Below are 13,174 nucleotides of genomic sequence, written 5' to 3'. Positions count from 1 at the left end.
TATATAATTATTAATTTATAATATTGTTAGAATCATATTTTACATGGATATTTCAAAAAATATTATTTTATTAATTTTGTTATTTTTTATATAATATTAATTTAGAATTAGCAAAATTTATTAATTTATAAAGCATCAATATAGAGGTTTTCGATTAAAAGTGTGTGACACGTATCCCTATCTATCTCCGCTCAACGCGGTGTCATCATCGCTTCTCTCTCTATCAGTTAACGGACGACGCCGTCCTTATAAAACCCTTCAACCTCCCTCGGCCCCATTCTCACCTCTCTCTCTCTCTCTCTCTCTAACTTCTTTTCTAAAAATCTTTTAAGACTCATCTTCTTCTTCCACTTCATCACTCTTCTTCAGCGGTGGTACTATATAATATATGGTTTCCGACGGATTAACAAACGTCGATGCTTGGTTGTATCGACAAGGTTTCAACGTTGATTCTTGGTTGCTTACTAATACCTTCTCTCACGACAACGATTTGCTCGCCAGAGCTCTTCACACCACCGTCACAGCGTCAGCCACACCACTTCCCTCTTCTTTCTTTCGATTCCGTCTCTCACCCTGTTTCTTCAACTCACACTACTCTCTCCTCTAACGTCTCCGCTGGATCCGATCCAGAAATCATCGGCGGAGGAGCTAAACGAAAACGTAACTTCCTTCTTGCGGAAGGTAAAGCCACCAAGCGCAGCAGGTCTCGCCCTTCCAAGAAATCTCACACTACTTTCATAACCGCGGATCCAACCAATTTTCGCCAGATGGTTCAGCAAGTCACCGGCGCCAACTACATCGTCGATGACTCTTCCTCCTTCGGAATCTTCGCTCCCATCCTCAAGCCAGAGCCGCTTAGGCTCGTCAACAAACTTCCCAAGTGTACATCGGATCGATCCACGGCGGTTCCCATGCTAGATACATCTGCATTTTTGTCTAACCATCACCAGGAGAATCTAGCAGTTGGTAACGCCTTCACCGGTAACAGCGGCCTAGGGTTGCCATCAGCTAAGTCTAATGCTGCGGTGGACGTCTCCGCCGTGGAGTTTGATACTACTAACTCAACTTTTCCGACGCTTGAATCATGGAAAGTTATGTGACGACTAGCTCGTTATAACCTTTTGTTTTGATAGATTTTGTTCTATGCATCACCCTTTATGAATAATATCAAATCTTGTTCATAGTTTTTGTTTATTCATGTAATGGATCAAATCGGTTTCTCTATTGACTTTAAAACTCTTTTCTCGGATAAGTAACATATTAAGCTAAGCATGATGTGTGTTAACTTAAATTTGAATATAAAAGTGGCTAACAATGACCCACACAAACCCATCAAGCTCACAGAATAAGAAGCTTAAAAATCAAAGTCAAAGTAGTAACTTTGAGTCCTCTCTTTCACCCTTCATCCTTATGTGTCTTTGATTTCTCGATTGATTCCATTGCCTCTTCAAATGATTTCTGAAAATATGTAAATTGTCCATTTATTAGCTGTGGTGATAATCCAGATTAATCATGTAAACAGAGAGAAATACACATGCCCTCGTTTTTCTCACAAATGGAAAATTGGAAACCAACCATCAATATTCTCAGTGGTAAATGCCTCAATTTACTCTCCCATTCTAAAATCCAGCACATGTGGGATTTCCTAAGTTCTCTGACAAGAATGCATTTTCACTAGTCATATTGACGTGAGAATGTTTTCACCATTGCTTGTAAATTAACATTTTGCAACTATGTCTTGCAAACCCTAAGACAGAAAATGTTCTCATAAACGGGTTCAATATGTTGCAAATAGCATATATAGGTTACAAATCTAACTCTCAGTACACGACCCTGCAACACCAAGCATATATACAGTAGTCAATGGTTTGAACAAATTCTCCCTTTTTTACGCTTCTAAAGCTATCTAGTGTGCTACAAGTAGGACAACTAGTTTTTTGGTCTAACATTAATTCTCGGATTTCATTCTAGTTACAGCTACGGCCACAATACTAGGTGTGCAGAAATAATCACCAAGCACATTTTGTTCACAAGAACTTCAATCTAAGATACATCCAACAGCAGGAATGAAAAACCAGTTGAATTTTGCAAAAACACCAATGCATGTAAATCACAGGACAAAAAGAAACGGCAAGAAAGCAAGATTATCAAAACTGTCAATAGCTTAAGGCGAGCATCGATGGAAAGGATGATAGTAAGGTACTCACCCCAGAGTTACGCATTTTCCATAGTGTTTCCCCGCTTGTATCGATTGCAGTAAATGCAAAGTACAAACCACTGGAAAACAAAAGATAAGAGACCACTTGAATGAGTAAAGATACTACAACATGGAGCAGATAAAAGCAAACCACAGCTAAGATGATGTATCCACAATAACCATGAAAATTCCATAAATTCCAATTACAGCAAATACTCAGGTACCAAATCAACCAAAAGACCAAGTAAAGTAGTTGTCACATACCCAGCTAATGCGAGGTTAAGTAGAAACGAGCGTGTTGTCAAGTACCGAAACGTCAAATCAAACCCGCTCCTGAAACTAGAGGACTGACTACTCTTCCCAGAGTTACCGTAACCGTAGCCATACGCTTTACCACCACGATTCCCATACGGATTACTACTATAGGAACCGCTGCTCGTACGGCGAAAGAAATCGGAATCGCTACCAGCGTTATAAGAAGCGCGTTTCAGATCGTCGTTCAAAACTTCGTACGCCTCCGAGACAAGCTTAAACCGCACGGTGGCGTTTCTCCGAACGTGATCCGGAGACTGCGCGTGCTTATCCGGATGATACTTTATCGCCAATCTCCGAAACGCATCCTTAACCTCCTTCTTACTCGCGTTTCTCGTAACGCCTAGAACTTGGTAATGATCCACCATCGGCCTAATTTTTCAACCCTAAATCGGAATCGCAAACACCTGAAATTGAGATCCGCGATTTCTCCTGTGTGTGTAGATCTATGATATACAGATATGATTGATTAATGCGAATCCGAGCTCGTCTGGGTAACATTTGAAGATGCAAACGGAATCGTAAAGAATCTTTGAGAAAGAAGAAGAAGAAGAAGAAGAAGACTTCGTGGCGCTTCAATGGCCGCTTCCTCCCTCACCCGCAATTAAATTATGTTTACTTGCTAATATTAAAAAATATTATTGGGCCGAGGCCCAATTTTAGTTTTTCCTTGAGACCCAGTAATATGTACTAGTAAATAATTTGTTTCATTTTTGGACAAATAATAAAATTATTAGTTGTATTTTCAATATTGATTTTTAAGCTATTGCTCAAGTTTAATCAAATCAACATCGACATAGTAATGTTTTTATTTATTTCGTTCTGGATTTGAGGTAAAAGACATTAATGATATTTTTCAAACAAGATGGCAAAAACATTTTATTCTGGAATATGACAACAACATTGATCAGGAGTAGGACAGGTGCCATAAGAATAACCATTGTGGAAACAATAAAGAGTGCAGCCGCGTACTGATCCAGAATGACATAATGTTGGTTCTTGAAAGCATTGACGATTCTTTATAATTCCATAACCTATTTATTTTATCAAATAAAAACAGAATAAATCCAATATGTACATTCGTTTAAAACAAAACAAAATTTTGTTCACAAATATAAAAAATGAGGATATATATAAGAATAAACGAATACCTGGAGCACTAGTCGTTGTCATACGACAATGAGCAGACGATATGATGAAGAAGACGGTGAAAACAAATGCAGTTAAATGTTTCATGGTGATAGTCATTTCTCTACTCTCTTAGCTCTTTTCTTCTTCTTCTTCTTCTTCTTGTTCTTTGATTAGACTAATGATATTTATAGTCAGATATCCTATTGGAGCATACACCAAGGAAGATCGATGAAGTATCTATTTAATTAAAGATTAGTCCATGCGTATCATATATATTATGAACTTATTACAGGATCATATATTAGATTTGGCGAGTAGATATATGGTCTTGTAATATAAAGGGGTATGTTCTTCATCGTAAGAGGTATTTTCCTTGGTCAAAATTTGAAAAATATCAAAATCTTCCTATTTAAACACATATTGACCAAAATATTGTAATTTTTTAATGGTTGTAATTCGTAATAGATTAGTTAATATACTCTCCATCTCACAAAAAGATACTATTTTTATACATTTTTAGTGTGATTTTTGAAATAAGTTTTGCAAATTTTAATGGTTGTAACTTGTAACTCGAAAAAGAAAAAAAATCATTAGTTGAAATACAATGAATGAGTTAAGTGATACACAAAGAATGAGATAAGTTTCAATTAATGATTTGATTGTATATATGTGAGGTGGAGATAGTAGCCATTTCCCTCTATATCTCAAAAATATATTGTTATACATGTTTAATTAATGTGATTTTGATATATCATTTGCAAATTCCATCAGTTATAATTTGAAAAAGATTAATCGATTCTTTTTCTTTCCATTTAACAAAGAAGGTGTCAAGGTGGTTATAGTTTTTGATGTAATTTTAAAATCAAACATTAGTTCATTCTATACCCAAAACTAAAAATAAACTGATGTAAATCTTCACCATTTAATTAATTATCTTCAATAAAATTGTTAAAATATAACATGGCCGCGTATAGCTATAGCACATGAAACGTATTGGACTAAACTCCTATGTATTTTACATTCATTAAGTTGTATATCGACTTTGTTTTACATTTTGTTCAAACTGCAGAAGCTATTGCTCAAGTCTAATCAAATTAAATTTCATTTAGTCAAGGTTATTTATTTTATTCTATATTTTATGTATAGATAATCAAAACATTTCCAAAACATTGATGTTATTTTTCTAGCAAATACCAAGACATTTAATTAAATTAATTTATTTTGGTTTTTGACTGTAAATCAAATCATACAACAACATGCATCAGGATGGGTAACACAGAAGCCATTAGCATAATCATGATCTCTACAAAAATCTTTACAGTCGCCTTCTCCACCACGACATAACAATTCATAACTCTTGAAGCATTGTCTATCTTGCTGCTTTATTCCATAACCTATTAATTTTGTTTTGAATAAAAGAAACATTGACCCAGTACATACATAATTGCAAAATAAAATATTGTTCATAATAATGAAGTGAGGATATAAGAGTGAACCAATATACCTGGATAAATAGCAGTTTTCATACGACAATTAACAGATGATATGATGAAGAGGACAGTGAAAACAAATGAAATTAACTTTTTCTTGCTGATAGCCATTTTTGCAATAATCTCTTAACTTTTTTTTCGTGTTTTACTTCTTCTTGGCTTAGCTAATATATATATATATAGAGTGGCAGAAACTACTGGAGTATATACCAAGAAAGATCGAGGAAATATCTATTTGATTAATTACTGACCCATGTGTATCACGAAAAATCTCTATGGTTGGGATGATTAGGAACGTCTTTATGTTGTAGATAGTATAGACTCATTTTAGTTTTGGCAAGTATATATATATGATCTTCTAACATGGAAGGACACATAAATTCTACTCCAATTCTCTTTAACTCAATGAGTTTCCTGGTCTGAGAGAGTGAGAGTAAAACAGAGGCAAGACGCAAGATGTGTGAATCAGTGAATGTCAACACATTTGCTCGGAAAGGAGAGATGTGGATGCTTGTTGCTCTTGCAATGACATGTCGACCATAATGTTCATTGTTCAAACCAACGAATCGGCTGCATATAGAGAAGACAGTAACCAAACATGTAACCCATTGTCATTTTAAGGTTGTTAATAAGGTGCTCTTTTCCCTTATATATGTAACTTCTTATGCAACATGAATCTAGAAAACATATATAGAAGCAAACAATACACGTAAATTAGTCTGGGAAAACATGGTCCTAACATCTTTACTGTTCGACCTCTGTTTTCGATCCTTCAAAGTAACTTCTATTTGATAAAGTTTGTTTATAATTTTGCTACAGATATTTTTTTTATAGATAGATATAATCATAATATATAAAAATAATAATATTATATTTCAAGGAAATTAATACATTTGGTTATATATGTGTAGTTTCTTTTTTTTTTTCATTTCGGACCCCTGCTGGGAGGGAATGGAATACTACAACAACATGCATCAGAAACACACAAGCCATGATAATAACCATGATCTCGACAAAAGAGAATGCATTTGGGCCTCCCTCCAGTACGACATTGATATGTTCCATAGAAGCATTGTATATCCTGCTGATTTATTCCATAACCTATTAACAAAACAAAAAAATAAACAATATGTACATTTATTAAAATGGAGAAAATCATATCCATAATTATACAATGTTGTATTAAAATAAACTAATGCCTGGAGTACTAGCCGTTGTCGTACGACAATTAACAGAAGATAGGATGAAGAAGGCACTGAAAGCAAATGCGACTAAAATTTTCATGGTGAAACTGATACCCATTTTTATGGTTTTCTTTTTGATTTTTTTTTTCTTAATATGATTGTACTGATTTAGACTGATAATTATATATACTAACACAAACATGTCAAACATATCCTAGTCAAACTTGGGAAGATAACATAATCTTACAATATATTTACTTGTAATTTATTGTAGTCAAAAGAAAAATACTTGTTGACAAAACAGAAATACATATATAATGATTCTTTTACCTAATTACATTTGAACATTAGTAAGCTGGTATTTAATATTATACATATGCAGTCAAATATGTAATTAGGTTTCCCTATATTAGTTAAAATTTTGAAATATAATTTGCTCCACTTCATAAAAAAATGTTGTTTAAGAGTTACTTTTTGTTTCAGCAAGAATGTTATTATTTATATTTGATGTGATTTTCAAAAAAAAAAATAGTAGTTTCTATATGTTGATAATTGTGTGTCGTGCTTTTCATATGTTTACTCCCTTTTTGTATATTATAATATTTGAATCCACTCGACCATTATTAAACTAGAATCTGACTGACTGATCATTATTAAAATTTAGGTGCAGTATTAATATATACTGTCACAAAGTTTCAACAAAATTCAATTTTTTTTTTCCTTAACATTTACACCCCAAAAAAATTTATACTTCATTACAGTATATCAGATCAGTCTTTTTAAAAAAACACATGACGCACGGAGAGAATTAAGTTAGAGTTGTTGAAACAGAAAATGGCGCGTGCGGGAGAAGTAATGAAAATTAGGGTTTTGGAGGGTTGCGAGAAGTAAGGAGAAAAATTGCTGTGATGGCGAGATTTGCTATGTTAAGGATGTTCCAGAGAAGAGAATGGATGTTGGTATTGACGAACTTCCAATGGCCGAGGAAAAAAGCTTTAAGGGGAAGAGAGAGAAACAACTCTTTTGACACAAACCTTAATTAGCAAGAAACAGAGAGAGAGAAAGAGAGCGGAGGAGGCCAGAGAGAGAGTTTGCGTCGAGGAGGAAGAAAGAAAGAAGCCAAAATCCCAGGCGGCAGCGATTTGAAATCTCCGGTTTCCTTCGCTGGCCGCGACAACGACGACACCCTAAGCAGACAATATGGAGATTACGTTTTTTGGTCGTTTCGTCGTTGATTCTGAGGCTTGAGGAATAAGAAGAAGAAGAAGAAGAAGAAGAAGAAGAAGATATTGGTGAGATGGGAAGGAAGAAAAGTTGTCATGTTCATAGGGCTCCTTCCGACGATGAAACCATGTTTTCTCAGGATCGTAAACCCAAGAGGATCTACCAACTCTGGCCGGGTAACAATGTAAGCCCATTTTTAATACTTTCTCACTATAATGAAACTCTTCTGTTGTTTTTGAATTTGACAAACAAACATAAGGGTTTTTGTAATGTCCTGACACAAGATATATCATGTTTCGGAAATAGATTTGATACTAAACCCCTGATTTGTTAATGTCAGAACCAGCTTGATTGATGACTTGTCCATGTTTCTTGTTTTTATGTTTTAGAAATTTTATTGCGGAGGGAGACTAGTCTTTGGTCCAGATGCATCTTCGCTCCTTCTCACCACAGTTATGATTGGAGGTCCTATGATCGGGAAACGCTATCCCTTGTTCCACTCTCTTGTGTTGTTGGGTGCACTGATGCTCACAGTCTTGGTATGACCATATTATAAAATGTTTCTTTTCTTTGTGAGCTATATATGTTGCACTTTTCTTCGTATTCATGTATCTTCTTTGTAGGATTTCACATTTCTCTTCTTAACATCCTCGAGAGACCCCGGGATTATCCCTAGAAACAAAGAAGCACCTGAAGCAGAAGGGTTTGATATGATCACTCAATCCTCAGAATGGGTAAACAACAAACTTGGTAATACAAAGATACCTTGAACCAAGGATATACTGGTGAATGGCTACACTGTCAAAGTTAAGTTTTGTGATACGTGTTTGCTTTACCGTCCTCCCCGCGCCTCTCACTGTTCCATCTGTAACAACTGTGTCCAAAGATTTGATCACCATTGTCCATGGGTTGGCCAATGCATCGCTTTAGTAAGTCTTCTAAATTAACAACCTTTCCTTTTGAATCTCTTGAAACAAAAAGTGTAAATAGGATCTGTGGTTTTTGCAGCGAAACTATCCGTACTTCATCTGTTTCATATCAACTTCAACACTCCTCTGCTTGTACGTCTTTGTCTTCTCATGGATCAGTATGCTTGAGTTACACGGCAAGATGTTGTTAGTGGTCATCGCAAACGACTTCGTCTTTGTTGTTCTCATCCTCTACTGCTTTGTCGTTGTCTGGTTTGTCGGCGGACTCACTGTATTCCACCTCTACCTCATCTGCACTAATCAGGCAAGATCCTACCTTACTCTTGCTGCTCTGTTTGGTGTTCTGTTTTTGCAAATTTGTTTGTTTAGTTCGCTTGTAATTTTGACTCTTTTTATTACTATTTTGCAGACAACTTATGAGAATTTCCGGTACCGATATGACAAGAAAGAAAACCCTTACGGAAAGGGTCTTTTCAAGAACCTATATGAGTTGTTCTTTGCCAGAATCCCACCTCCAATGATCAACTTCAGAGACTGGGCTCCAGAGGAAACTGACGTAGAGGTTGGATCCATTGCATCTGAGCTAGACCGAACCTTTGGACCCCGAGGAGATAAATATGATATGGAAATGGAAATAGGCGGTTGCAAAAACAGCAAGGGCGGTTTGCTCCTCCAGACACTGGAGTATGACAACAGAAACATCGAAGAAAATGTCAAGAAGAAAGGTTTAGGTGAAGGAACCATTGAGACCAACACCGTGTTTCCCATCCCAGGGATTCAAGAACCCGCGTATATAACAAGAAACTCGAGTGTTGATGTGAGATTGAGGTAGGACAACAACAACAACAAAGAAAAGAAACCATGGATCACAGAACATAGATCTTTTGCAGAATCTTTGCGCCTGTGAAAAATGCTTGATTACTTGTGAAAACTATACTCTCTTTATTTCTAAAGCCATACGCTTTTTGTCTTCAACGAGTAAAATTCAGAGATAAAAAGGGTGCAGGAGTAGTCATTGCGGCGCGAGTTTCTTGCATCACAGGTTTATTCAAAACAGTTTCTTTCTTGATTCTCCTTTGGTTTCTTGAATACGTGAAAATGAGACGATACAGAATCAATGTTGGATTCAGGTTAAGAAACACACAGAAAATAGAAGAAAAGAACTCGTAAACTTAAATAGAAGTCAAAATGGGAACAAAAAAGCTCTCACCTTCACAATAAATAAATAGAGAATCACTCTCAAGATAATAATAATAATGAAGAAAAGGAACAGAACATTAACAGCCAAGGGAGATGCAGACTCTAATCCATTTCAAAGATCATGTACAAGAACAAGAACAGAACAAAGGTCCCAAACTTTTCAGACTTGGCAAAACCGAAGGATACGTCTCATCGTGAGGCTTCCAGTCTCGGACAGGTTAAGCAGAGAAAGAGAGAGAGCACCTGAAAGAATGTTCAAAAGGAATCGAATGTTTCTATGTAAGGACCTCCATTATCTGGTATGGCGAAACCCCATTTTTTTTTTGGATAAGAGCTTAGCCTGAAGTTTCAATTTCTTTCCCATGATCTTCTGAAAGATTCCTCTTTAATCTTCTTAACCAAATGTCGTAATCTAATGGATATGGTGTCCCACATAAACTGTCAACGTAGTCTGAAAACGCTTTTAAAATGGTTGAGACATCGCCTAGCTTCTGCTGAATCAATCTTTTTGACCACGAGGTCTCTCTCCATTGAAGCGCTCCTTCAACTGAATCCAATTCAGGGAAGTCTCCAGAACAGAAATAAAGCATGTAAATCAAGCTCTCTGCATCTGAGGCAGCACATAGTTTCCCTTCCTGAAGCGCATAAGTCGATGAGAAATGAAGATTCATCGCTGGTCGATCTCTATCCTCAAGCACAGCGTGACCCCAACCAATAAGTACAAAGTAAGGATGTCTTACACCCGAAGTAACATAAACTACATTTTCTGGTCGGATATCACCGTGGCGAATCCCAACTGAAGAGGAGGAAGAAAGTGCCGATAAGCAATCATGGCAACATCGAATAGCTTCTTCTTGACCAAACCGGCCCTCGTTTACTAAGTCAGCTACTGTCTCCCCAACCGGAGTGGTTACAAGAATTGGAGTTCCACACCAAGGATGATCACATCGTCCACCTGAACTTGGTTTTTGACATTGCCCTGGGTGAAGTATCCGACCAGACCCATGGAGCTGCGGCATGTATTTGCTAGACAGTCCTCTCTGTTTCATAATACTCAATATCTTAGTTTGTCTTTGGACCTGATACCACAAGTTCATGTCTTTCCAAGCTGGTTCAAGCTGTGACGGAGGAGAACCAACATACAAGAACACAGACTTCCCTGCATCGTCCACTGGTGATGCGATATGATAGGGGAGCGTACCATTAGTCAATATTTCGTCAATCTGATACCCTTTTTGAAAATTCGAATCCTCCAACCACAGAACCGATCCAACTTCCAGTTTCATTGATGGTTCAGGCTCAATTTTGGTCGATTCTTCTTGGACTTCGACAATCTCAGGAGACATGGTACTTTGCTGGAACCTAAACGTACCGTTTTCATTGAGACTAGTATCACCCAACTGTCTCTCCTGTCTTCTTGAGTGAAGGCGAGAACTATGGTCAGCAGCTAAGTCTTCAATAGAATGCGTCGGTGGACCAAAGTACTGCATTATACTGTGGTAAGTGGCAAAGACTACTTGTAAAGCACCAATGTCACCCCAGTTAGCATTCCCCAGCTTGTTCCAAATCCTGTCAACTGGCGACACAGCTATCTTGGAATGCTTCATTATCCAGTCTGCTGCACACTCATAAACATTGTTCAAGTCAAAATCCAATTTATTCACATCCCCTTCAACTTTAACAACACCTCCAAACTGCGAATCAACGAGAAGAACAAAGACACAGTTTGAGCTTTGAGAAAAATCCAAACGGCTCACACTCCTTGCGATGAGTATACGGAGAGCATAGAAAAGAGCCTCCCCTAAGGCAGGTAAAGAAGGAGGACGATCACTGTCCTGAGCAAAGCTTCCAATGTCAGGCCTTAAAAGCGCAAGCTCAAGAATATGATCCCATTTCCCATGTGGATGCCGAGGATTCTTAAGCAAAACACCAGTCCCAGAAAGACCATCAAGCTTCCCAATACCCAAAGCTCTCTCAGCCTGATAAAACTTAAGATTCTGATTATACAAACAACCAACAGAGAAAGGAACAGGCTCGTCCTGACTCCAAAACGCTTCCCACAAGCTCTTGACAGTAGCGTGTAAAAAATCCTCTATAGCTAAATAAGCCTTAGCCTCAACAGCTGTAGATGTGGAAGCGTAGACAGCGTTAGGCATTCGTGTAAGCTGCTGAAAAGAAATGCCTTCTAATGCGTAATCAAACTTTTGAAGCTCAACAAGCTCAAAAGGAACATCAAAGACAGGTCCATTGGTCTTCTTAGAGTTGTTGTCTAACGTTAAAGCAAACCAATCTTGGAGCTTTTCAGCGAAATGCTCACTGTCTGTAAATCTTGTAAGGAAATCTCTGCGGGTACGAGATCGGCTTGAAACACTTGAACGCTTTGTAGTTGTACCAGACCCGATTGATTCCAGGTCTGGTGATTTACCTGTATAACAATTTGGATAACTTAAAAATCAATCAAACGTTACTAATTCTAGAGGGAAAAAAAAAAACTAATTCTGGGTATCGAATTCAGATTTAGGGCAGAAGAGATAAATCTCGTGAAGATAATGCTGATTCCGAAGACGAATTGTTACTACTAGTGTGTTATAATCAAATTCGAAAGAAGCAAATTCAAGTCGGGAAAAATCTAGGGTTTTTTTTTTCTCAGACTGACGGAGAAAAATAAAAATCTGAAAAAAAAGAGAGCGAATGATATTAAACAAAAGGTACGAACGAACCTTCCATTACAGAGGTAATGATACTCAAGGCTTCTTTCTTCAGCTTAGTCTCAGCTCTGTCTCTGTCTCTGTCTTTGTGTAAGCTTCGTCGTCGCGTTTTCTTTCTATGATTCTCTTCTCTTCTCTTCTCTTCTAAGCCAGATGAGTCCAACTCGCTGACCTGTGTTCTTCTTACCTTTTTCCCTTTTTTTAATTTTTTTTTTTTTTTTAATTCTTCGGTAGTTTGTGTTTTTTTTTTTTAATTACAAGACAGGTCAAAAGTACTAAACACTAACAATTTATTTATGAACCAATTAAAATATTAGTAGGGGGGGAGAAGAAAGACTGCGGTCTTCTTCTTATTGGTATCGTGTAAACTATTCAGAATTATATTCTCCAATGTATTATACTAAGTTTTAACAAGCTTGATCCATCGGATGTAACACTCTCTCAGGCACGAGTCCCGATGCCCTCCCAAAACAGAAGGAATTTTACAAAAAACCGTATCTTATCAACCCATTTTAGCCGTTAAAGAAAGTATCCAGCGGTCCTTCACCCGTCTCTACTAAGTCCATCGGTCCTACGCATGTTGACGATGAGAATCCCCCTGGAAACCTTCCCTCCGATTAGTCTCCTTACTTAGTGCTCTTGAAAATGAAGGTTAAGCTATATCCCCCTGGTAATCCTTTGTCGGTTTTTTTACAACTTTTATAACCCTGCATAAACCTTTGAAACTAGTTAAACTTTCATACAAACCTAGTATACCCAAAGTCCCCTTGCTTTAACCCACCAACCATATTTGCCTGAA

The 13,174-nt window shown here is 37.1% G+C and overlaps 2 protein-coding genes, 1 long non-coding RNA gene and 2 pseudogenes across 4 annotated transcripts; 2 read left to right on the top strand and 3 right to left on the bottom strand.

The window, feature by feature from the left end:
- Positions 1–264: 264 nt before the first annotated feature.
- LOC104782589 (calmodulin-binding protein 25-like) lies at positions 265–1,224 on the top strand (annotated as a pseudogene).
- LOC104782588 (chaperone protein dnaJ 72) lies at positions 1,204–3,114 on the bottom strand. The gene is made up of 3 exons (XM_010507561.2): positions 2,462–3,114; positions 2,208–2,277; positions 1,204–1,458 (listed from the first exon to the last, which is right to left on the bottom strand). The coding sequence occupies exons 1-3, from the start codon at positions 2,875–2,877 to the stop codon at positions 1,396–1,398; spliced, it is 549 nt and encodes a 182-aa protein (XP_010505863.1). The 5' UTR covers positions 2,878–3,114; the 3' UTR covers positions 1,204–1,395.
- Positions 3,115–5,977: 2,863 nt separating this feature from the next.
- On the bottom strand, positions 5,978–6,474 carry LOC147946328 (uncharacterized). The gene is made up of 2 exons (XR_015597287.1): positions 6,330–6,474; positions 5,978–6,231 (listed from the first exon to the last, which is right to left on the bottom strand). It is a non-coding gene; the product is annotated as an uncharacterized LOC147946328 (long non-coding RNA).
- An 868-nt stretch (positions 6,475–7,342) lies between these two features.
- Positions 7,343–9,465, top strand: LOC104782587 (putative protein S-acyltransferase 2; annotated as a pseudogene). The gene is made up of 4 exons (XR_015597286.1): positions 7,343–7,722; positions 7,928–8,467; positions 8,547–8,771; positions 8,877–9,465. The product of XR_015597286.1 is annotated as a putative protein S-acyltransferase 2 (transcript).
- A 152-nt stretch (positions 9,466–9,617) lies between these two features.
- Positions 9,618–12,740, bottom strand: LOC147946327 (uncharacterized). The gene is made up of 2 exons (XM_087511066.1): positions 12,388–12,740; positions 9,618–12,092 (listed from the first exon to the last, which is right to left on the bottom strand). The coding sequence occupies exons 1-2, from the start codon at positions 12,392–12,394 to the stop codon at positions 10,003–10,005; spliced, it is 2,097 nt and encodes a 698-aa protein (XP_087367192.1). The 5' UTR covers positions 12,395–12,740; the 3' UTR covers positions 9,618–10,002.
- Positions 12,741–13,174: the final 434 nt, after the last annotated feature.

The sequence above is a fragment of the Camelina sativa genome, chromosome 4, assembly GCF_030686135.1.
Source record: "Camelina sativa cultivar CO46 ecotype springtype chromosome 4, ASM3068613v1".
Classification (NCBI taxonomy): Eukaryota; Viridiplantae; Streptophyta; class Magnoliopsida; order Brassicales; family Brassicaceae; genus Camelina; species Camelina sativa.
Note: the sequence above shows the minus strand (reverse complement) of the source record. Positions and strands in the feature narration are given on the sequence as shown.

Excerpts from the sequence above, each read along its gene's own strand:
- LOC104782588 (XM_010507561.2), bottom strand. The coding sequence starts at position 2,877 with ATGGTGGATCATTACCAAGTTCTAGGCGTTACGAGAAACGCGAGTAAG. Across the intron at positions 2,278-2,461 it reads CTTAACCTCGCATTAGCTGG|TGGTTTGTACTTTGCATTTA; the intron begins GTATGTGACAAC and ends TTTGTTTTCCAG. Across the intron at positions 1,459-2,207 it reads GGAAAATGCGTAACTCTGGG|AAATCATTTGAAGAGGCAAT; the intron begins GTGAGTACCTTA and ends ACATATTTTCAG.